The sequence below is a fragment of the Hevea brasiliensis genome, chromosome 10 (assembly GCF_030052815.1).
Source record: "Hevea brasiliensis isolate MT/VB/25A 57/8 chromosome 10, ASM3005281v1, whole genome shotgun sequence".
Lineage (NCBI taxonomy): Eukaryota > Viridiplantae > Streptophyta > Magnoliopsida > Malpighiales > Euphorbiaceae > Hevea > Hevea brasiliensis.
Window position 1 is genome coordinate 97,650,544 of NC_079502.1, and position 25,058 is coordinate 97,675,601.

A 25,058-nucleotide genomic window follows, 5' to 3' on the forward strand; every position below is an offset into this window, starting at 1 on the left:
GATGTAAATTAAAAGTATAGCAAAAAGAAAGAGGAAAAAAATTAGAACTAAGATAACTATATAAGATATATTACTCAATTATTATATTTTTTATTAATAAGAAGTCTATTAAAATTAATAAAAATATTAAAATTACTTAATAAATTAGTAAAATTAAATAGATTAACTAAAAATGATAATATAAAAATAAAAAAATTTAAATAATTTATTAATCAAAGAGTTTAATTATTTTTAATTAAATTTATTATTAAACATGAAAAGTATGATTAAATTAATAAAATTAAATGATTTAGTTAAAATTGATAATTAATAAAGGTTTTGATTTTTGCCATTAAACTTACTAGTTTAAACGAATTAGTTGATATCGGATCATACAAGTAATTAGATTGACTTTTCAATTAAATTCTCAATTTTTTTTTAAATTTAAATTTATATTATTTTGAGTTTTATGAAATTAAAAATAAGGATAAATTAAAATTTAATTCCTGAAATTAGTAAAACTTATAAATTATTACCTAAATATTAATTTAGTCATTAACATTTCAATAATCTACAGATTAGTATTTACTATTAAAATTACAGTTAAATTGCCATTAATTTTAACAGAAAATATCAAGATGCTTTTAATATACTTTCTATCTCAAACAATTTAGCCCATGGAATTTGGCTAAATCTACATATTAGTTCCTATAAATTATAATTATTAAAAATATGAATTAATTACTTTAAGAGACTTAAATTTAGTTAATTATAAAATAATCCATATATTTTACAAAATAATCTCTAAATATTATAACTATTTACAAATAAGACATTTTATTTTTGTAATTAATAAACATATAATGATTAATTTCTAAATAGCTATAATTATTAAAGTAACATCCTTATATTTTTGTTTATTACAAATTCATCCTTACATTTTAACAATATACAGTGAAACATAAATACAATTTAATAGTTATTTTGTAAAATTAGGTACAATTTAAAGAAATTGAAAATTAGGATTTATTAATAGTGCTAATTTTGTAAAATTCCACCCTTTTAATTAGTAGTTAATTTTGTAAATGATAGTTATTTTGTAAAATTAATTATTAATTATGTTCAAAATTTTAAAATGTAATTTATAAGTTTTTAATTTTGCCACATAAGGAACTATTTTGTTAAATCAAAATCTCGAGAACTATTTTGTTTAATATTAAAATTCATAAATGAAGGGCTTCTTGATCTCTTTATCAAATTAACACTAATTTTAAAGGAAAATTTAATGGAGTGACTAATATTGTCATGACCTGATTATATGGGTCGGACCGATACTAAAATCTAGGTTGACATAAAGCCCCTGAGACTCGTAGAAAACCTCACTATTCCCAAACCCATAACTAGGCCTAAATTCAAAGTCCATTATACAACCCAAAATTAAAAAAATATAAAATATTATAAATTAATTTAAGCTAACTCAACCCAATAACCGTCAAAATCCACAATCAAAGAAGCCTAGCTCAGTCTTGATACCAACATGCATAAATCATTTAATTTTTATTATTTAATATAATAAATATATATATTGGTGTCATAATAGAGTTTCAATAATTGAATAAATAGATAAATAAATAAATAACCAGAAAAAAAAAAACCTACTAACTAAAAAAAAACACCATAATCTATGAAAAAAAATACAGGTCAGACTCGCAAATAAACTTGCTCCTCCTGCAACTTGAAAAAATATTTGAATAGGAATGAGCATTTAACTCAAAGAGTTTAAATATTGATTATAGATGTAATTTCTATGACCACCCAAAACTAGTACAATCCTATTATGAATTTACATATCTATCATATGTAACAAATAATTCATCCAACATTTACACAAAAAAATAATTTAGAGCCACACACACACTCTGTGTATCACATCAATACATACGAGAGTTGATCACTTATATAACTTTTTTAGTCCAAATCTTACCAACGAGCTTAACTCAAGCCGGACTTTTACTTAAATGTGTGTGCGGAGGCCAGCGAGATCAAATCAAAGCCGTGCCTCTCCTCAACTTTTAATAACTATAAGAATCGGGTTCCAGCAAGACTAGCTCAAGCCGCGACTACCTATCCAATCATATATATATATATATATATATATATATATATATATATATATATATATATATATATATATATATATATATATAACACATACAGCTCTAAATTATACTTAGGGCAACAAACATAAATAACTAATAACAATTAAATATGCAATAATAAGAATGCTCTTAATTTATTTAACTAAGTATGTAAATATATTTAGAAAAAGCATGAGCATGCCAAAATATAAATAATATTGAAATTACAAAAAAAAATAGTCAATATCTAATTTACAGACTGATTGACTCGATTGCAGCTGGTCCGACTAGAAGTAGAAGATGGCTGGCCTGATCACCTATACAGACACACTGACCTCTATTTAAATACTAACAAAATTAACCAAGTAATTTAATTTACAGAAACAAAAATAAATCCTAAGGTCTTGCTGAAATTTTGGCAGAGTCTCTCCTATAACTAGATCTAACTCTCTATAAGAAAACTAAGCAAAAAGTAACACACAGAGCCTCAAGACCCAACAACGACATCACATACCCATCCGAGACCTACAAGAACTTAATCTAAGTTCAATCATTCAAGCTCCAACTCGAGTCCCTAACTCCTCTAGAATCCAAACAATTATTTTCAGTACTTCAAAATTTGTAAAAATATTCTTAGAGGTCTTTTACCTCATCTTTGTATTAATTAAATTTAGTTTACTTAATTTTACTTAATCAAAAATATTTTACAGATTTAACTAACTAGCTTAATCAAGTTAAAAACAACACGACTTGAGTTAGGGACTACATTTGCAAATTTTGCTACCTGGAACGCGTTCAAAATATCTAAAAATGTTAGAAATGACTGTTAAGATGGTCACCTTCCAAGATAGCCCGCCGGGTGCCCAGATTGACCCGAAAACTCAGTCCTAAGTGCCGATGAGCTGTCACCGATCCGATTGCACCTAAATAAAACCCATAAATTGTTAATAATTATTATATAATTATTTTTAATTTATAGGAATCGAAAAGGCTTGAAAACTCACTAAGCGATTTAGATAGTCTGATAATCGTCATTTTCAAATGATATCCGATCGAATCGAGATTGGTCTCATCTCAAAGGTTTCGCTGCGTTGAGTTTAACGATGATCTCGAATTGCCGATCCGATGGTTGGATCATCCTGAATTCTATCGAAAAGCTCTAAATCTACCCATTTTCTCTCTCCTTAGTTCTCTCTTCTCTAGCTGCTACTTCAGGCGTGGTTGGTCGAAAAATGAAGCTAGGTTCTGGGGAGTCAGGCACCGCTTGGATCGCCGGCATTGGCTACCGAAATCAGCCAAAAAATGACCTAAAATTTGCCTAGCTACCTCTCTTCTCTTCTTTTTCCTTCTCGCTGATCTGCTATTTCTTGCTGCCAGTGTTGCTGCTATGGTGCTCGCCAATGTTGCTTAGAGGTTAGGGAGGTGATTGGAGCCCTGGCCAGCGTTAGTTGCTCCTTGGCCAGAGGGGGGAGAGAGAGAGAGAAAGGGGCACCTATTTTGATTTCTAGATTTACTTTTTTTTTTTGTTTTAACTTTTAATTACATTAAACTCCCTGAACTTTTCTAACTTATTCACCTAGGTCCTTTCTCCACCTCAATTATGTCCAAAATTACTCTTATTATATATAAATTAAATAAAACTTTGATGATGATGATGATAATAATAATAATAATAATAATAATAATAATAATAATAATAATAATAATACACTAAAGAAATTTAATTATTTTTACATATATTATAATTTAATCTTAAACTACTTTAATTGTATTTAATAATAACAACAATACAAATAACAAATAAAATAATAATAATACATTTAAAATAATATTCATTTAAAAAAATATTATTATAGAGAATATTAATTTAACACAATGAATAAAATAGTAATAAATTAATAATTTAATGAAAAATATTTTATTAGAAAAAATCGGGTTGTTATAAATCTATAAGTTTATTAAAATTTTAAGGACTAAATAGATTGGTTTTAAAAATACAAAGACTAATCTATTGGTTTTACTAAATTGCAAGGACTAATTTTTAGGTTTTTCCAAACCTTAAGAACTAAATTGTTTAATATATAAAATATAGTATATGGCATTTTGGTTTTTTTTTGCTAAAATTAACAGTAATTTAATTGTGATCCTAATGATAGGGACTAATCTGTAGATTTATTAAACTATTGAGGGCTAAATAAGTAAATTTTAAAAATAAAAAGACTACTATATAAATTTTGCTAAATTATGGGTCTAAATTATATTTGCCCTAAATATAACTTATGAATCGTTTTGGAGGCAACTGATTCATGTTAAGTTGACAGGTTGGGCCAAAATTTGACACATCTACTTCTTGGCCCATAATGACAATGCAGGAAACCTCTTTATAGGGTCTTTCCATTTCAGGTATAACTTATAAGCTGCACTAATGTTAAAACTCGAGTGTTGCAGACATGCAAGGGATTAATAACTTGCACTTTGGAGGGGAAATCTTTGAGAGATTCTCCCTCTGCCGTCGCAGTTATGCATAAGAAAAGAGTTGTCAAAGTTGAATTTTAATTGAAATTCCTTGCTTTTTTTTTTTTTTTTTCCTGATACACAAACTCAAATCATACCTCTGAGAAACTTTTTCAAGTTCTAAAATCAGGCATTTATATTTAAGAGAATCTGTGATTTTACAAAATAAGATTTTTTTAAGTTTTTGAAAACTCTCAGATTGAAAAAAAAAACACACTTCCAGAAATCTTCATTTTCTAACCCACCAAGGCAATATGTTGAGAAGGTTTTCTCTCTTGAAATGATTTTATTAGCCTAACTCCTTTAACAATATTTCAGTGCATGACCAGAGAACTTGTAATTTCGCCGTATAAATGAATAGAATAAAAATAAAAATTTCACGTTCATACTGAAATTGTATTAATTTTGGCTTATACAGCAGGAAACCGCTAAAAGCCATTAGATTGATTTTCCTATAGAATTCCTCTCATTTTTTCTGCATGCTCAAAAGCCAGTCCCAGCATAGCAGCAAATGAAGATTGCAATAGAAACAGATGAAGAACAAAATGAGACACAATCCTTACAAAAGAAAAGTTTTTTAAGTACATTAGAGGAAAATAAATATCGAAGAGGTATATGCTCACCCCTCACCTTCAAAATTCATATAACTAATTAAACGGGAAAAAAAATCACACAATCTACATTCTGTAGGCACCTTGATGTCTTTCTTTAATCAGCTACAAAGACTGAATTACCGAGCAATGATGCAGCTTGACTGCTTGAAAGTCCCAGATACTCTCTTTTACATCACTTCAATGTGAATTCTATCAACAGGGTCAAGAACTCAAAAGGTGCCACCAGGTTTGATCCTATCTTCCACAAGTTAAACTACTTCATATGAACCTCTGCTTAAACACATTGATTCAAGGTTAGAAACTTCGGGTAAAGTTCACAACAACCAGAGGGGTTAGGGGAATCAATCCACAGAACTAAGCTTAGTTTTACAATGGCATACAACAACTTTAATAATCACATTCAATGCAATAGCAATAACTTGATTACATAATAGCATACAATGCCTTGAATTGGTTTCTATGCAACAGCTATGCCTGGCACAAATACTTCTGTTTAATAGAGCCATCTTTCTCATTGCAAGCAGTTCATTATTTCAGAAACTCTAGTCCCATTATCATCCCCTCCTAAGAGATATTTAATTTAATTCACATGGCACTCAGTAAATTGAGACCCTTCATTAGATAGCTAAAATTAACAATGAAATCATCCTCGATCTCCAATAAATTTCCCCCAATAATGTTCTGACTTCTGTGACTGCACTGAAAATCACTTTTCAAACCCCAATGGTATGAACCAATACTCAACTAAATCTCAACCCCAACCTAATCAAAGTCAATCATAAAAGTCTGCTTCTTTATTCAGCTCCATTTAGGGTTAATCTTTCTAATAGTTGTTGGAACATAAAATCATATTTTTAATCACTTCATTCTATGTCATTTTTGTTTCTCTCCTACTACTAGCACTCTCTCACTTGTCCAAACGGTGCATCTGAAGACCGTACAGGGACAAACCATCTGCGTTAAAAAAAATAAAAAAATAAAAAAAAGACCTTCTCAACCAAATCATCCTCAACTTACACTCAATGGGTGCCTCTTCCATCTTCTTAAGATACATTCTTTTCTTATCTATATTTTCTTATTCCCGCACAGCTATCTTAACCTTTTTAATTTCAGCTAAGCTCATTTAATGGACATTATCTGTTAATTACCAGCTTCCAACTCTAGAGTAACTACTCTAATTGCAGGTTTGTATAACTACCCTTCAGCCTATCTCTCTCCAGCATAATGCACTCAATCACCAAATAACTCAATATCAAGGATAATAACTTACTTGAATTATTACAACCAGATGATAATATACTACGGCCACTAGAACATTGCTCAAAAGGTCAACAGACTTGAGAAATTCCTCAAAATTTCAACTGCAAGTCTAAAACAGCCAACCCCTGTATACAATCTGAACCATTTCTCATTGAAACTCAAGGCAATTTTCATCTTATAAGTAATGCCTTGTAAAAAAACCAAATTATAATCTAAAAACTATTAGCAATTGATCTTGTGGTTGTGGGCAATAACAGCATACTCTGGAACGTTACAACCAAATGCAAATAGCACAAAGAACACAATGCAGAAAGACAGTTAATGTTAAGTGCAATCCATTTTCTCTTGTTAGTCGGTTAATCCAAGGCACCATCCACCACAAACAAAAACCTCAAACAGCTCTGGTAATTGCTACCCTCATTAAAATATTTATTGTCTTGTGTAAGACCTAAACAAGATGTCACAATCCCAAGATAAAAAGCCACACTTCCTCATAAAATTTTCAAATGTGCCAACTTTAATTTAACATCTCCATGTCACTAGGCAAACTCCCATAGCCATCAATCCACTTTCAAATGCAATATGTGTGCATGCGCAGATATATTTGTTTAAATAGGGGAGAGGCCTTAAGAAGCTTTCAACAACAATAGGCCTTCAAAGATTTTGCAAATTTTAGAGGCAGCAGAACACATGGAGGAATAAAACAGAAATGAAGTGGTTTTGCAAGATTGAGCATCTTCCCCAAAATTGTTTCCAGACATCAATGATTGAGATGTGGACACTTTTTTATACTACCAACTTAAGCTTCATAAGCTACTCCAGACATAAATAGCTTACCCTTTTTCCCCCTTTTCTAATATTGACCCTACATATTTGTGATAATTGCCACTAACAAATAAAAAATCTTATTAGAAAGGCTGCAAATAATAATGCTCATCAAATAAAAATCCCAGAAAAGATGAATCATCAAAAATTAAGAATTGAGCATAGAATACTAGAATAGCATGAACAAAATAATAAGACCTACACTATAAGCTTCAAGTAAACTAGACACAGTAACATAAACAAACAAAAATTGATCAAATCTAAAGCATAAATGAATTGGATTAGATTGGCAAGAACCATACCATCCACTTGAACTGGGGCGATTCCCACTAGATCTGGGACGATTCATCAAACCCAGATCTGACTCGCCACCTCCCATCATCCTCTCATAACCACCAGATTTAGGCCTTCCATCAACCCCATACTCACCCTTAGACACAAAATAATCTTGTTGCTGCTGCGGCGGCCTCTGATTCGCCTCCTTCCCCCTAAAAACCTCCGGCCCAGGCCTCTCCTCCCTCCCCACAAAACCCGGTCTGAGATGCGGTGGCACGAACTTGTCTGGCTTTGGCGATCCTACCAAGGGCCCCACCTCCTTCTCTTTCTCCGGTACCAATACCGAAGAAGAAACAAACGGAGCGGCCCCTGTCCGACCCAAGGGACGGAGAGAAATCAGGTCCGATTCCGGTTCAGAAGGCGCTTGATCCGAAATAGGCGCTCGAGGTTGTTGGGTCGATGGTATTTGCGAAGAAGGTGAAAGAGAGGACTGGGTGGCAATAGCTGAAACGGGTTTGGGAGTAGGACGGGTCAGAACCAGCATACGGCCATGGGAGCGGGAAGAAGAAAGATGGTTTTTGTAAGTATTGGGAGAAGATATAGCAGAATAAAGAGCAGAAGAAGACGACGACGACGAAGAAGAAGAGGAAGGCTGTTTTGATGTGTTGTTTGCGGTATTAGGAGTAGCGTTGTTGGTTAAGTTTCTGTCATAGATATGGTTAAAGTTAATGGAGGAATACTTGTTGGCCCTTGCCATCCACAACAACAACCACCACCACCGCCACAGACAACCACACTGGGGGTTCTTCCTTTTTTAAGAGAGAGAGAGAGAGAAAGATTGGATCTGGAATCGTAGGAGGGTGAAAGAAAGAATTTTTGTCGTCTTTTGTAATACCCGTGGGCAGGCTGGGTGGACGAGAGAAGGAAAAGTCAGGAATAGAGAGATTGAGATTGGTGGAAAATCAATGGTGGGTCCATATACCTACGTGGCGATTCGTGAGTGCAATTTTAGTGGCGTTCCTTCCACAAGCTTCGTTTCTTGCATTTCATTTTTTTCTGTTTTCTATGGGTTGACGTTGTACTTGCTTGCTTAGCTCATCTAGTAATTTTTTATAAAAAAAAATTATTTACATAAAAATTAAAAATAATAAAATTATTTTTAAATTTTTAAAAAATAATTATTTTTCAAAAATAGAATTTCATTAAGTCCTAATGGTACACAGCAAAGTAACAACACAACAGATTCAACCCAAGATCACCGGTTGCAAAAGCTAACAGAACACAAGGAACAGGAGGAAGCAATCAACCCTGCAGCATCGCTTGCCTCATTGATGCAAGGGATCGTCGGGTTTTGCATGGAAAAGCAATAAAGTGCCACCCCAAAATTTCCTTCTAGAAACCAAAACAAAGCCCCCATGAGACAAATTCAACCCAACACGATGATTTGCATGGAGAATCAATGAGCAGAGTTCCAAATGACATCTTTTGTCTTTAAGAGTCACATGATCATCTAAGTGAGTCGGCTATGGGACCCTTGATATGCTCATCCTCACCGCATTAATGCATCCTCTCGCGGGCTAAATCAGAAGAAGAACCAATTCGACTCAAGGTCTTTGACTAAACTCAACATGACAAGTTCAAAATGAGCCTCCCTCACGATTTAGCACTTCATTTGCAAGAAAAAAACAAAGAGAACACATAGCTCAAAAATTATTTACAACTCTGCCCGAGATGCACAGAGATAAAAATGCACGTCGAGTAAAGGAAGAGAGCCATCTCCTTGCTTAAGAAGGGTAAAAGATAGTCAAATTTTATGAGAAAAAAAGAGACTATAATGCTCAAAAAAACGAAAAAAGATTTGAGAGAATTTGTTTTTAGAGACTAACACTCTGTTTGGAAAATTTGTTAGGAGAGAAGGAAAATGAAGAGTGAAAAATAAAGAATTTTTTTTTTTTTTGTTATTTTCTTTGCTCTTGTTTAGATAGAAAGGAAAGAAAGTAAAGAAAGTAAAAAGAAGTATGATGAATTTATAATTTTATTCACTGTATTTAAAAAAAAAAACCTTTAGAAAATGGTAATATAATAATTTTGATGTATAATCCCACACTTTTATTATTTTCTCTTCAAATTGAAGAAAAAATAACAAGAGAAAAAATGTTATTTTCCCTGATTTCCTTATTTTTCCTTCATTTTTTTACAAGGAAAAGTGCTAATTATAATTTATTTTCTCTTATTTATTTCCTTTCCTTCCCTTTTCCCCATATCCAAATAGAGTGTAAAGAGTTGAAATTAAATCAAATAAATCAAGCAAAGAGTCCTAGACTCACAATCAAGTCTACTTAATAATCCAATATATTAAGGGGTGTTTAATTATTTTAATTATATATAATTAAATACTTAAATTTAAAATTAAATTTATAATTATACATCACTGAAAAGTTTCAATTAAATTAAATTAAGTATATATATAACCTACTAATTTAGCAACCAATGGGCCAAGTGTCCTAAATTCTTGGTACAAGCAAGAAGCCCATGGACTTGCCCATTGCCTTTATAATGTTGATGGGAAAAAGAGAGATAGTTATTTGTTACTTTTTTATCACGCCTCTTGAAATAAATAATCATTTTTGATACTCTAGCAAAACATAGAATTTGTCTTATATTTTTTTTAAATATTATTTCATAATAGAATTTAATTAGAATTTAAATTTAAAATTTTTAATTTTAAAGACAAATTTAATATTATTAAATTAAAATTTATTAATTTAAAAATAATTATTTTTGTGTTGCTTAGTCTTTTTTTTTATATATATATTTTTTAATTTTCATATAGAAAAATTGATCCAATAATGTTACTAACTATAAAAAAAAAAATTCTTCAACCTTTTACCAAAAAGAATCTCACATTATGCAATTATTTTTTGTTTTAAAATTCTAAGATTTTTGTTTAGTAATATTCAACTTTATTAACTTATGTATAACATGTTTTCAACTTATAACTAGAGAGATTAAAATAAGAAATATTTCCAAGTCATAGCAGCTTGTCTTTTGACAAGATCGTACCCCAATAGGGTAGGTCTGTTCCTTGCATCAAACTTCTTGCTATCCCTATCAAAGGTAATCAAAGGAACTCTCATTTTTCTACGTAATTTAGAGGTTTGGCTCAAGTAAGATGGAGCATTTTTCAACGTTTTCATTACCAGTGGTTCTTATTCTCCAATGACATATTAGAAAATCCTTCTGTGAATCCAATTCATCGTAAATTTAATAAATTTATATATTTAATAAATGATCTCACGTGTCATTAGCCTTAAAAAAAAAAAAATATGACACATAACTCTCCCTGCATTACGTCATTGACTTTGAAAATCCATCCTACACACTGTTAAAAATCTTACAAAATCTTAAGAGTAAATTTAGCTCTGTTTGATTAGTAAAGTCGTTATAGCTTAATGCTTTTGAAATTATGGACTTTTTTTTTATCTAGACCGAGTTCACCGTCCAGACACAAGTGGAATCCACGTGTTTGTGTCTTATGGGTCCTACCATTCATTCTTAGGTACAAGATGAATCCATTTAGATAAGAATTTGCATGAAATCGTTTATACCCGAGATGTAATGTCTAGCTCAATCGCTTTTCGTGTGTGTTACTGATGAAGTACGGCAGCAGAGAACCAGTCCTTAAAACTATGTAAGATAGCTATGTGTTTGACAAATGCTCCATTTCAAAAGCTGTGTTTGACAAATCCTTCATTTAGTTACACCTATTCATCCCAAAAATAACAGCATCACTGGCTATATATGTCTCATTAAGCAAGAGAGAAATTGTAACATTTGAAGCAAAAATAGTAGATAGATGGAGCAAGGGAATGCTACCCTTGAGCACACTCCAACATGGGCTATTTCAATTGTTTGTATGTGTTTTATTCTCATCTGTTTTATCTTTGAAGCTGCTCTTCATTGCCTCACAGAAGTATGTATATATGTGCAGTCCTTTTTCCTTTTTTCTTTCTTCTTTCTTCAATTTTTTTATGTCTGAGGGCCATGGTTTTGTAAGATATAGTTTTTGGTATGCATATCGTGTTTCAGTTTCTCAGGAAAAGAAGAAGAAAATCCCTTGTTATAGCCCTGGAAAAGACTAAAACAGGTTAGCACAAGCCTAGCAATAGGCTCTGCATCAAGTTCTTTATAGACTGATTACTATCTCTCTCCCTTAAATTCTTCAATTGTTTACTAAGTTGTTTTAGATCGATATTAATCATTTGATTTCCTAATTGTTTTGGAATTAATTTAGAGATGATGACAATGGGTTTCATATCATTGCTTCTCACAATATCGGAAGTACCTATATCAAAAATCTGTGTAACAGAATCAGTGGCAAACTCCTTTCATCCTTGCAAAGATCCAGAACCTGCTCTTTTATCAGCAACACAAATTGCGGACCTTTCCAGTGACACCACAGGTGAATCCTTTTGTCAGGCAAAGGTGAGCAACAACCTTTATCAGAAACTAAGTTTTTTAAGAAAAAAAAAAAAACAGAAAATAAATCATGCTATTGAGCCAATATTAGTTAAGTGTTTGAATACCTACCCAAAACTTATGAGTCATGTTGATATTATATATTCTTTAATTTGCCTGAAAATGGATACAGGGAATGGTATCACTGATATCAAGGGAAGGAGTCATGCAGCTAAAGTTGTTCATTTCTGCGTTAGCTGTGTTTCATGTATTCTACTGTATATTAACTATGTCTCTTGGTAGGGCAAAGGTATTAATCTGCCTCTATTTCACTTTTCCTAGATCAGTTATTCTTTATTAGGTAATAGTCCAACAATTGCAGACTAGTTTCAAGGATAGAAGATGTTGAGGCATCATAGTTTAGATTATAGTGGACCAATTCATGTAGATTTTGACAATTGTTTGAGCAGCCACTGCATTTAAATGTTGGCTAATCCAATATTTCTTTAAAAAAATTGTGTGCAGATGAGAAGATGGAAAGCATGGGAGGAAGAGACTCAATCCTTTGAGTATCAGATTGCTAATGGTAGCTTCACTGATCCTAGTATCAATATTTTAGCTACATCTTTTGCTCCTGCCCCAACTGTACTTTTTATGCAGCTATTTTTTCAAATTCAATGGAGACCCAAATGGATCCAGTAATACTTGGTGATAAATCTCAAAATGGGTAGATAAACCAAAAAAAAAAAAACTCAAATTCGGCTTATTTCCATTCTTTGCACCTTTTAAAACTGAAGGAAGACCAACACAACCACTCTGATTGACTATGCAATTCTATAAGATTATACATCACAGGATTACTAATGTTTTTTGCCCCGTTTTAAAAGATAAATTCTTGCTTAGACTCGCTTTGTCATCGACTCAGAACAGTATGTATTGTATGGTGGTACCATATATTTATGTATGTCTTGCATTGATGACGAACTAGGACTAGGTAAGTTTTTCAGTTTTAAAAAAACTCCATACGGCTAGTGCTTCAAAAGGTGAAACTGTCTTGGAGAAGGTGTCAGGGTTTAGACAAATCCTTCTTTCCCAATGCTAAGAACTTCATATGTACAGATCCAAGGAGGTTCCGGCTCACCCACCAAACATCGTTTGGGAGAAGACATTTGAAAATGTGGAGTGATAATCCTCTCTTGCTTTGGCCAGTAAGTGAATAAGATATGTATCCATTCTAACTCTACAACTGGTTTTACTTTTAAAGCTATCTCGTATTGCAGGATGTGTTAGGAATTCATAAACTGTTATTCATTCCTCTTTTGAAGTTTTCTAATATATCCAAGGAAGAATCTGAATATGTGGTGATTTCTTTGTTTAGGTATGTTTCATTCGTCAGTTTAGTGGCTCAGCCTCGAAAGCTGATTACTTCACCCTTCGCGATGGTTTCATCCGGGTAATCAAGATCATCTAAACCATTATTTCCAAGTGGAAAACATGGACAACTATGGTCTTGTTTTGGCAGGCCAATGTTGCTGAAGGAAGCACATTCAACTTCCAGAAATTCCTCGTCAGAGCTTTTGATGATGATTTTAAACAGATAGTTGGAATCAGGTAAAGATTGATTCTTTACTGGAACACAATATTCATATTGGAATGGGCAGGGCCGGGGGTTAACATAAGAAAATGTATCAAACCCCTTGGAAGAGGGAACAAATCATTCCAACAATAAAAAGTTTGGCACTCTTTCTTGCAGGCTATGGATCTGGATGTTGTGCCTGCTTTTCATTTTTTTCAGTGCAAAAGGTAAAACATTTATCTTTTTGTGGTGCAATTATTTTCTTCATGACAGGTGCACTATTTTTATGTATACCGAGCATATTCTATATAATTTTCCAATTACTTCTCACATTTTAGTCTGATTGATCTGCAGAATTTTACAACTACTACTGGCTTCCATTCATTCCCCTACTGGTATAATGAACTATATAATCCCACTATGATTATCCTTTGCAAAGACACCATGGAAACAGGGGATTAGACTCTTGTATGCCTTTTTTTTTTTTTTTTGGCAGATTGTTCTAGCAGTGGGGACAAAGCTGGAAACTATAATAACCAAAATGTGTGTGGAGAGTTGCAAGAATAATTCTGTGATTCGAGGCACTTTTCCGGTGAAGCCCAGCAATGAATATTTCTGGTTTAATAAACCTAAATTGCTGCTCTATCTGCTGCAGTTTATCCTAATCCAGGTAGAAAATGCACTCTAAAGTTGTACACATTGGTCCTAAAACCGGCTTGCTTTATGTTTTTTTTTTTCACTTTTACTAATCTGCATTAAATATTAATCAAACCAAGATGTTGAATGTGATTACAGAATTCCTTTCAACTGGCATTCTTCACCTGGGCATGGGTAGGTATCTCAAATTCTCAATGTATAAGGCAACGTTTGGTTGGAGGGATTTGGATGATGGGTTTTGAAGAATCCATGGAATTGTCATCATCACAATCCATGGATTTTACAAAATCCATCATTTGCCAAACATATCCATAGATTTTGGCTTGCATAACAAACAAGAGAGACATCCTAAATCCATGGATTTTAAAGCTTATAAAATCCATGGTTTCTAAATACATGTATTTTAACGGAATTCACGAATTTAAAACCCACAATCCAAACATTGCCCAAGTTACTAAATTCAAGAGATTTTCATATCCTCATAATCCTTATCAGCTAACCATTCCCTGTTAAAAAAAAAAAAAATAGTATAAGTATGGCCCAAGATCTTGCTTCAATCAAGAAACAGAAGATGTTGCCATTAGGATCACAACGGGCATTGGTGTGCAGTTCCTCTGCGGCTATGTGACTCTACCAATCTACGCACTCGTCACTCAGGTACAGGCATTGAACACAATGCAATGGAATGCTATTGATTAACGCACGAAATGATTTGCGTGAGTGAATTTGGGTTCTTGATCACAGATGGGTTCTGGGATGAAGAGAGCTGTATTCACTGAACGTGCAACCAAAGGGCTCAAGAATTGGCATTGGAGAGCAAGGAACCGTCTTCACAATAATATATCCACTATAACCAGACAGCCATTAAATTTTCAGCGTTCTTATGGCAATGACACTTCTGTTACTCGTCAATTAGCAGTCATGAACTCTCCTAATCCTGAGACAACAGAAAATGCAGCAGAGCATCATAACCATACTCATAATATTGCAGCTACCACCTCAAGCACTTCCACACGAGAAATCACTACAGAGGAAGCTAGTACCTCCAGAGGTACCGATGACGGTGAGATCTCCTTTGCGAGCAGTTGGAAAAAAATGGGAAGTAGCAGGATTAGTTCAATAATGGAAGAACGAAGAAGTAGATGATTAGGACTCCAAAGCATTAGCTGGAGATTTTCAACTTTCAGTTTGGTCTGTTAAGAGCAAATATTCCAAACCCAATCAACATTACAGTAGGTTTTGATATTTGTAAAGATGACAACATGGTTTTACAAATTAATGTAAGTCCATAACTAAAATCGAATGTCTGGTTTAAAATTTTCTCAGAAAATCAGAACAGAGTAAATTATATCAATGTGAAGATTTTTGGCCAACTTAGGTTTCTTTTACAATTTTCTGTTTGATGAGTAGAAAATATACTTGGTCTTTTAAATTTCCATTTTATATAAAAGGGTTAGTATGAGATCTTGAAATTAACACTGGCTTATTCCAATCTGCTATATATAAGAATTGCAATTTGCAAAGGAAAATGAAATGCCAACAGAAGATATCGCCGGGCTATAGCTGTTGGTTGGTAATCATCTTGAAGCTAGCTATAGTTGGTAGGAATTAATAATATTTGGCTGATTGAGGAGTGCAATGATGTCCATTTCTACATGCTGGCTTCCAACTACACCCATAATACAATAGTCCTATTCATTCGCAGGAGAGATACTAATTGCTTATTGTGAAATTATTTTTAAAAATAAGAATAACAAGATAATTTCTAACAACTAACACGACATTTCTGCAATGCAACATTAGGAGAATATGGTGAAGCCTGATTTAGTTGTTAGAGGTATCCCATGTTCTCTCCTGCTATGTTATGACAGCCTGCACTCACCCAGTAAGGATATAAACCTTTTGTTTGCTCTCAACTCTGTCTGATTAAAAAATATGTAAAGCCACTGAAGAGTCTTTTTAGTTGGTTGGATAAAGTTTTTTGTTCTTCAGATATGATATCTGACCCACATTTAATCATTTAACATAATACCTGCAGGATGGTATACAGAGAAGACCCCAGGCTAGAGCTATGCTGGATGTTCCAAGTCATTATCATCTCATTTTTGGATAGAAAGCTCTTCTAAATTATAAAATTCTATATAGGATTTAATTAAATAGTGTTAGAGTAATTTTTAAGTTAGTAAAACTTAGTTTCAAATCATTCTTTTTAAACCAGTCCAATATTTTTTTTATTTTTATTTTTTTTTAATATTTCAGATCTTAGTTTGACCAAATTAATTACACTTCCTCTAGGAGGTCTGAAGTTGTAAAATTTATTATCATTTTGGTATCAAATATATTATAAATTATCAAATTCATGTGAGCACCCATAAAATAAATATATAATGTAGTTGAATTATTGGCTGGTTGACTAATACCTATTTAAGAATTGATTTTATATTGCCCATTTGCCATATTATAAAAATAAATAATCAATTCAATTAATTTCTCTATTCACTGCTTTGTCTCTCTCTAATTCCTTTTTTATTATTGATTATAATTTTATTATTTAAATTTAATTTATTTCCTATTTGCACGTATGTGACTAATTATTTATTTTGATTATTGAAGTCTTTAGCTAGCTTTCTCACTATAATTTTTCTTAGTTCAAGCCTATAGCCAGCTCATTTTTCCACCATAGTTCGAAGTCCCAGCCTACCTCTCTTTTTTTTTTAATTAATTTAACTTAGATTAACATTAAAATCAAAATATTAAAAATAAATTCAATATCAATAAATTAAAATTAATTGATGAATCCCCTTTCATTCAATTTATATATAAATGATAAATCCCCTTTCCTTCCCCACAGCCCCATCCCACCACAAGAGAACCACCATGGCCGCCACTTCTGTCCCCATCTGTCTCACCACCCTTCTCCTCCTCCTCCTCCTCCTCTCCCTCAATACCCAAGCCCAGACCCCCTCAGCCCCTGCTCCAGCACCCCCTGGTCCCGTCAACCTCACTGGAATTCTTGATAAAAATGGTCAATTCACCACATTTATTAGGCTTTTAACCTCAACCCAAGTAGCAAACCAAGTCGAAAACCAGCTCAACAGCTCCACCGAGGGCATGACTGTTTTTGCTCCCACCGATAATGCCTTTAACAACCTTAAAGCTGGTACTATAAATGACCTCACTATTCAACAACAAGTTCAACTTGTTCTGTATCACATTTTACCAAAATTCTACACTTTGAACAATCTTTTACTGGTTAGCAACCCAGTTAGGACTCAGGCCACCGGCCAAGATGGTGGCGTTTTTGGTCTCAACTTTACAGGCCAAGGCAACCAAGTTAATGTGTCAAGTGGTATTGTTGAGACGCAAATCAACAATGCTTTAAGGCAAGATTTTCCTTTGGCGGTCTACCAAGTTGACAAGGTGTTGTTGCCTGAGGAGTTGTTTGGCGTTAAGGCACCAACGGCAGCTCCCGCACCGCCAACAAAGACTTCGTCTGGTGGTTCAACGAACTCAACAGTAGCGGCTTCACAGCCAGCACCTGGCAACGGCTCAGGTGGAAGGAATAGTAATGTGGCATTGGGGTTTGTTCTGGGACTGGGGTTGGCATGCATGGGAGTTCTTTCTTGAGAAATCTTGTTGATCAAAGTGTTTTGCGCATGAATTTGCTTTCTTTCTCGATCTACCCTTGGGGTTTGCTGCAGATTTTCACATTTCTTGTGTTCTTTTTAATAACTTTCTTTTATCATTTGATTGTAATTCTTTTCTCATTTGTATTATATATATATATATATGCATATAATTTCTAATATTCAACCATTCCCTAATAATGTAGCAATAGTAATCTTTTTTTTTTAAGTGGTACCATTCACTTCACGTAAATAATAATTTCCCAATAGATATACTCAATATGAACATTATTCCAATTAATTTTTATTTTTATGTGTACAAAAATTTAATTATTGAATTAAAAATCCTAATATATATAATTAATAATCCTCACAGAGATCGATCCATCTGATCGTGGCCACCTCACCTGTGTATGTACCAACCAAATCACCAAGACTTCAGCAACTAAACCTATAATTTTAGGTTAATTTATCTATTAATTATGTCTTCAAAATCCAAGTGGTTAACACAAACACACACACAAATCACTATATATTCAACTATTAAATCATTTAAAATAGATAAAAAAAATTAAATTTTAAATTAATTTTAAATATATAAAAATTATTATTTTTATTCCTAATAATTTATATTAAATATATATATTATTAGCTGAATAGTTGAAAATTATACCTTTAGACTCTGTTTGTCTTACATAAAATATTTCTTTATATTTTTTGATGTTTATGATATTAAAAAAATAAATTAATAAAAAAATATTTTTTATTAGAAAAAAGAAAAAAATTATTTTCTTTTTAAAAAATTTATTTTTTATTTTATAAATTTTAAAAATTTTATTAAAATGTGAGGATATTTATATATATATATAATATGAGTATATATAATTAACCTAACATTAAAATCAAATAATAAAAAAATATTTTTATAAAATATATTTTTGTAAAAAATATTCCTCGTGAAAAACATTTTATACAGAACAAATGGAACTTAAAAATAAAAAAAATAAAAATTAAAAAAAAAAAGGATGAAGCGGAGAAAGAAAGTTGGGTCCATTTGAGATCAGCCCGAAACCCGCTAAAACCCTACCGTTTCGTTTTCTTGTTCGAAGCTATAAACCCTAAACCCCTTCTCTCTCTTTCTCTCTCTCTCTCTCTATCGAGTGGAAGGCTACAAGGTGTGCACAGATGTTTCTTTCCCTCCTTTTATTTTGCTTTTCTCATTTTCTTTTTAAAATTTTGTTCATGATGTTATCTTCTGTTTGATGCCCGAGAAAGTTCTTTTTGGGGAAGGGGAGAAATCAAAATTTTGGGGCTAAGATTTTGTTTTCCTGGCTTAATTGAGTTGGGTTCTTTTCATTTAATGGATTCTGAAACAATAGAGATATATATAAGTGTTTTGCTTCACTTATCTTAGCATCCAAATAGGGATCATCTTTAATCAATTTACTTATATTTTATTGTGAGAAATATTTGGTTGAATTTTTGTTTGTGTCACAGAGTATGCCCTTTATTTCTGTAATTCCGTTCAGTTTGTTCGTTGGTGTATGCCTAGAAGAAATGTATTCAAGATTGTTTTTCTTTTATTGTTGTATTCTAGAGTAATTTTTATGACTACTGGAAGGTTAAATGTTTGGTTTTTTAGTCGAGGGCGTTTTGATGCTATTTAGGGTAAAGAAATGTGTAATGTTTGCTTGTAATTTCCTCTGTGCGTGTTTGTGTAAGAGAGAGAGAGATTAGTAGTCTCTCATATCTCATCCACACCTAAATATCTTATTGCTGAGAAAAAAGTGTTAATTTAAAAGACTGTTTAGAAGTCCTCCAGAAAAATTTTAAAAATAAAATGGTTATTGAAAAGGTAGTAAGAGAGGGCGGAAAATTGATTCCTCTTGCTTCAACAGATATTAAGTTCAAGGCAATAGCAAGTAACATGTTGCAATTGTAGATTAATATGTTTTTCCTCTAGCTAGCTAGTATTTCATTACTATCAATGTTGATTTCTGCTGACTTCAGTTGTGGGGGTTTGTACTTTCTAGCAGAAGTTGGTTAAAGTTGCCTTTATGCATACTTTGATGAGAAATATATTTGTGCTGTTCATATTTGGTTTTTCCTTTCTAAGAGGTCACGCCTACCTATTCATGAAATATCTTATGTTTCCTCTCACATCCTTGTTCTCATATTGCAGCTTGTTTCTGAACTTTTTACTTGATGTTCATTGTTGAGTACTTACATTTAATTTTTTACTCTATTAACATCAAAATGATATGCTTAGCTTTTGGAAAAAATGAATTTCAACAATGTCAAAGTTCCTAAGGTGCCAGGCGGTGGTGCAGTCTCCACTTTGCTTAAGCTTGGTGTTATTGGTGGGATTGGTGTGTATGCAGCTGCTAACAGTCTCTACAATGTTGAGGGAGGGCATCGGGCCATTGTGTTCAACCGTATTGTTGGTGTCAAAGACAAGGTTATTTCTTTAATATACTTCATATTGTAATTTGTGAAGAAGCTCATATCCAACAAAATTTTGTCATCAGATCTGACTTCCTTCTCATATATGGTTTGTGTTGGACATTTAATTTTTTTGCCTTTCCCATATTTTTCAAATATCTTTTCTGTTCTAGTAACTTGTCATGTTTCTTAAGCATGTTTATCTTATCTTTCTGTTATTCTTTTTGTGATATAGTAGATACTTTATTTTTCATTTCATCAAATGTTAAGAAATATGTAGGCAGGAACTTATTTAGTATTTTAACAAGATCCGAGTATTTTGATTTGTGGGCTGGTGGTGAATATGTATAGTTTCTATGCAGCTGCACCACTAATTATCTGGAATTTCTTCTCCTGAACCCACCTTTTAATCAATCCTCCCCGGCCCCGCCCCCACACCCCCCCGGCCCCGCCCCCACAGCCCCCCCCCCCTAACAGGGGGGGTTTTTCCTCTTTTGTAAAAAGGAAAAAAAAAGGCTCACTAGACAATGAAAACAATAGTAAAAAATAATAATAACGGAACAACGTCAAAGTCTCCATGATCCTATACTAATTTATTAATAAGTCTTTTTAAGCTTTTTGTTCTTGTTGAGTGGACGATACCTTGGCTTAATCATTTATGTGGGGTTTGGTACTGTGACAGCTACTGGCATCCAGACATTCATCCAATTACTAATTATTTTTTGCCTTGTGTTTGTAATGTTTTACATTCTTTTGGGGCACTTTAATTCTTCTGGCCTCTCATGCAAGGGTGTTTGTTGCTTTTTCATTGATCGTAACTGGGGAAGAGGCGCTGATTACTAGAGGGCAGATTTTTAGTGTTTGATTGAAATTAACAATGTGGTTTTTCAACTTACCCTGGAAAATATTGTTCCTTGCCACCATTTGATTCTGTTTTTCTGATCCCACTGATATTTTTCAAATCTTCACCCATAGTTTTTTTAATTTCTGAGTTTTTATTAGGACAATGTACTTGTTGAATATGCAGGTCTACCCTGAGGGGACACACCTTATGATTCCATGGTTTGAACGCCCTGTCATTTATGATGTTCGAGCACGACCCCATCTAGTTGAGAGTACTTCTGGGAGTCGTGATCTCCAAATGGTAAATTTATTAGGTCTTTATTATTCCTTTATTTATGGTTTAGCAAATTGGTAAAAAAATTCTCATTTGTGAGTTTTTTTTTTTTTTTGGCAGCTGATGCACTTAAAAACTTGATTGGAGTATTTCAATTTCGTAACCTCAGCTAGACCATTTTTGTCATAATTAATTGTTCCCACTTCCCAGATTATATAGCAGGGCATATTTTGTTCTATTGCTTTTCTTTTTTCCTTTTTGTTCCCACTAATGACGTAGATTCTCCAACCTCCATTTGTTCCATTATTCACTCCTTTCGTTCCTTGTCCAGATAATTTTCTTTTCATGCAGGCTTTCTAATCCTATAATATTCTTGAACTTGTATCATCATTAGTTTTGAACCTTGCTTTCATGTTTCCACACTCAGGAAACCCTGCAAGTCCCCCCTTTTGTTTGTGCATGATTGCATACCTTGGATGTGATTCCCGTCCCCTCTCTTTCTCTCTTCATTCATGTTGTCTGCTTGACCATAGTTAGATTTTTTTTTTAAATCTTCAAATTTAGTATTTCCATGAATTTTAGGATTAAGCTAGGATGGTAGTCACTTGTTGATTTCTGTATGATGGTTGTATTTTCCATTAGTTATACATATTTAAAATCCTGAAAATCCAAGCATTTGAAAAATTGGGTCTTAAAATTGCTGTACAGGTTAAGATTGGACTTCGAGTTCTTACTCGTCCTGTGGCAGGCCAATTACCTACAATTTATCGCGCCCTTGGTGAAAACTATAATGAAAGAGTTCTGCCTTCTATCGTTCATGAAACATTGAAAGCTGTGGTTGCACAGTATAATGCCAGCCAGCTCATTACTCAGAGAGAGGTAATGAATTCAAATGATTTGGATTTCTGTACAGATTGATATTACAAATTCTTCATGATTCACATAGTTTGTTTGTGTGTGTGTGTGTGTGTGTATATATATATATATAACATTAGAGTCCTCCATTAGTTATGGATTTGTGAAATTGCTTCTTTATATTAGCATTATATTAATGCTTGCTTGCCTGTGGTTGTTCAGGCATCATAATATGATGACTGCTGACTGATTGATATTTTGCAGGCTGTTAGTAGAGAAATACGGAAGATTTTGACAGAAAGGGCAGCCAATTTTAACATTGCACTTGATGATGTGTCCATTACAAGCCTGACTTTTGGGAAAGAATTTACTGCTGCAATTGAAGCTAAACAGGTGGCTGCACAAGAAGCTGAAAGGGCTAAATTTATTGTGGAAAAAGCTGAACAAGACAAGAAAAGTGCTATTATCAGAGCAGAGGTGAGAAAAAATGCTTAATCCTCATCTATTTTTTTCATCTAATTTAATTTGTTTCAGGGGGAAGGGGAGAAGAAGAGTAAAGAATCTATTTTGTACTTTATTTGCTCTGTTTGATAGTTAATATGTGAATTCACAAACCCCTCAAAATATTTCTGCCTCTTTGTGATTGACAGGGGGAGGCTACGAGTGCCCAGCTCATAGGCCAGGCTATTGCCAACAATCCTGCATTTATCACACTTAGGAAGATTGAAGCTGCAAGAGAAATTGCGCAGACAATCTCAAATTCAGCCAACAAGGTTTTCCTTAATTCAGATGATTTGCTACTGAACCTTCAAAAGATGGAGCTGGCGGTTCATGGGAAGAAGTAGGCATCTCTTGGTTTTGGAGTCCAGCTCATGGTAATTACAGTCGAGTATTTTTGGATCAATTTCAGTTTATGTACATCTCCTCGTCGAGCGATCTTAAAGGCGGATTCTTTCACATTGGCTTGGTGTATTCTGGATTTTTAATAATTTTGAAATACTTCTCAATGCAGTTGAATTCTAATTGATACTTTGTTGGGTATGAAAACCGTAATCAAATCAAACCAAGTTAAACCTCCAATACTCAAGTTCAGTTTATTTAATTTAATTTGATCTCAAATGTGCAATAGTTTGGTTTGGTTGGAACTTTTAGCAGAAGGAAGCTTCTTTATGAACAGAAGCAGCTAAAGAAGTTATAAATTCAGATTGTTTTTTCATATGTGCATGAATTGTCTGTATATGAGAGATTATGTATAGAGCGTATGCCACGTCATTTTGTGATGATAATAAATTAATTAAATTGAAATGTTGGGTTGGATGATGTAAGAATGTGATGGGAGGTGGTTGGAATTTTTCATGTAGCACCTTCTAGATGATTGGTAAGCATTAATTTGATTACTTGTACACCTCAACCTTTTTGGTAAATGAACTACAAAGCTTTAGGCTTTGATATTTTTGCCATTTTTGGTTGCACGTCTTGCATCCTCAACCACCACTTTCTTCCTTCTGAAATCCAAATTCTATCGTATGAATACCAAGTATTTCTAAAAATAATTAAATTCTATTTTTTAATATATTATTTATCATTAATTCATTTTTTAGATAGTAAATAAATTTAAGGATGAATTATATTTTAGTTATTATATTTTGATATAATTAATGAGTCATTAGTATTTGTCTGCAGGATTTTGTCTTCGTTACCAAGGATATAGAGAGATGGAAGGTTTTGTGTCTCTGCTTTAGCCATTGAATTTTTCACTTTGGGTCTTTATTGCTGTCTCTAAAATCGCACATCAAGGACACTACTCTCAAGATTTCTAAAATGATTTCAGCCTCTATCAACTTGAGCTTTCACACTTAGAAGACTCGAATGGCTCAATTTTTTTTTATTTTAAATTTAAATTTTATTTATTTCATGAAAAATAATTTATATTTAAAAATTATTTTTAAAAAAAAATACTTTTCATAAATATCGTTTGATTATGATTTAAATTAATCCTATGTACTTATGTCATTTATATATAAGTATTTTCATATTTTGATAAGATAATGAAAAGAATATTATTATCTTTATCTAAATTATTATTTAATTCTTAAAATTAAAAAATTGTTAAAGATAATTTACAATTTGATCTAAGGTTTGACAAAAAAATCATAATTAAATCGTTCTTTTCAATCTAAAATAATTTGGTTTTTTGTCAATAACTTAACCTTTTTGTCCAAATTAAACTCAATTATCGCTAATTATTTATGAAATATTAAAAATACCCTTTATATCATATAAGACTAATTAATTTCTCAAAACCCTCTCTTCTCTCTCTATATGCCCTCTCTTTCTCTTAAATTCTCTCTATCTTTCATATCCAAAATATTACTCTCAACCATGATTTTGAAACCCAGACGGACCAAGTTGATCGAACTGTGAAAATTATCAATCGGTTAATCAAAAAGTTTGGTTCATTCTTAAAATTTGCATATTATTAAAATCGAAAAAAATTTGACCAACTAATCAAGTAACCATTACAGATTTAACGAACCAGATTTTCATTATTATTTTTTTATTTAACTAATTTAATCAAAATAATGTCATTTTACTTCTAAAAGACTAAAAAATGCAAATCAAATATTCAATTCTTTTATTCTTTCATTTTTAAGTTGTTATTATGTTATGGTTACTTATTTTAAACATAATTTATATAGACAACCATGTTATATTAAATTT

At 32.5% G+C, this 25,058-nt stretch overlaps 4 protein-coding genes across 5 annotated transcripts; 3 read left to right on the forward strand and 1 right to left on the reverse strand.

The window, feature by feature from the left end:
* Nucleotides 1-5,133: 5,133 nt before the first annotated feature.
* On the reverse strand, nucleotides 5,134-8,503 carry LOC110632598 (uncharacterized). The gene is made up of 2 exons (XM_021780871.2): nucleotides 7,633-8,503; nucleotides 5,134-5,515 (listed from the first exon to the last, which is right to left on the reverse strand). Coding segments are annotated over exons 1-2 (732 nt in total). The 5' UTR covers nucleotides 8,364-8,503; the 3' UTR covers nucleotides 5,134-5,514.
* Nucleotides 8,504-11,353: 2,850 nt separating this feature from the next.
* On the forward strand, nucleotides 11,354-15,627 carry LOC110632589 (MLO-like protein 9). Its single transcript, XM_021780863.2, has 14 exons — nucleotides 11,354-11,579; nucleotides 11,696-11,753; nucleotides 11,901-12,091; nucleotides 12,258-12,374; nucleotides 12,590-12,650; nucleotides 13,184-13,272; nucleotides 13,443-13,517; nucleotides 13,587-13,675; nucleotides 13,818-13,867; nucleotides 13,995-14,035; nucleotides 14,137-14,310; nucleotides 14,436-14,471; nucleotides 14,826-14,954; nucleotides 15,042-15,627. The coding sequence occupies exons 1-14, from the start codon at nucleotides 11,463-11,465 to the stop codon at nucleotides 15,441-15,443; spliced, it is 1,629 nt and encodes a 542-aa protein (XP_021636555.2). The 5' UTR covers nucleotides 11,354-11,462; the 3' UTR covers nucleotides 15,444-15,627.
* Nucleotides 15,628-17,139: 1,512 nt separating this feature from the next.
* Nucleotides 17,140-17,994, forward strand: LOC110632609 (fasciclin-like arabinogalactan protein 6). Its single transcript, XM_021780884.2, has one exon. It carries the CDS (start codon nucleotides 17,175-17,177, stop codon nucleotides 17,922-17,924), a length of 750 nt encoding a protein of 249 aa, XP_021636576.2. The 5' UTR covers nucleotides 17,140-17,174; the 3' UTR covers nucleotides 17,925-17,994.
* A 951-nt stretch (nucleotides 17,995-18,945) lies between these two features.
* Nucleotides 18,946-23,417, forward strand: LOC110632581 (prohibitin-1, mitochondrial). Of its 2 annotated transcripts, none has more exons than XM_021780854.2 (6): nucleotides 18,946-19,098; nucleotides 20,227-20,381; nucleotides 21,393-21,509; nucleotides 22,191-22,361; nucleotides 22,602-22,814; nucleotides 22,988-23,417. In XM_021780854.2, exons 3-6 carry the CDS (start codon nucleotides 21,417-21,419, stop codon nucleotides 23,180-23,182), a joined length of 672 nt encoding a protein of 223 aa, XP_021636546.1. In that variant the 5' UTR covers nucleotides 18,946-19,098; nucleotides 20,227-20,381; nucleotides 21,393-21,416; the 3' UTR covers nucleotides 23,183-23,417. The 2 variants fall into 2 exon arrangements, with proteins under 2 accessions (XP_021636546.1, XP_021636545.2); XM_021780853.2 differs by having other exon boundaries at nucleotides 18,951-19,098; nucleotides 20,193-20,381.
* Nucleotides 23,418-25,058: the final 1,641 nt, after the last annotated feature.

Coding starts and splice junctions, on each gene's coding strand:
- LOC110632598 (XM_021780871.2), bottom strand. CDS start 8,363: ATGGCAAGGGCCAACAAGTATTCCTCCATTAACTTTAACCATATCTAT.
- LOC110632589 (XM_021780863.2), top strand. CDS start 11,463: ATGGAGCAAGGGAATGCTACCCTTGAGCACACTCCAACATGGGCTATT. Junction 12,651..13,183: donor TGAGTATCAGATTGCTAATG/GTAGCTTCACTG, acceptor TCATATGTACAG/ATCCAAGGAGGTTCCGGCTC. Junction 13,676..13,817: donor AAACAGATAGTTGGAATCAG/GTAAAGATTGAT, acceptor TCTTTCTTGCAG/GCTATGGATCTGGATGTTGT.
- LOC110632609 (XM_021780884.2), top strand. CDS start 17,175: ATGGCCGCCACTTCTGTCCCCATCTGTCTCACCACCCTTCTCCTCCTC.
- LOC110632581 (XM_021780853.2), top strand. CDS start 20,205: ATGAATTTCAACAATGTCAAAGTTCCTAAGGTGCCAGGCGGTGGTGCA. Junction 20,382..21,392: donor TTGTTGGTGTCAAAGACAAG/GTTATTTCTTTA, acceptor TTGAATATGCAG/GTCTACCCTGAGGGGACACA. Junction 22,815..22,987: donor GTGCTATTATCAGAGCAGAG/GTGAGAAAAAAT, acceptor TGTGATTGACAG/GGGGAGGCTACGAGTGCCCA.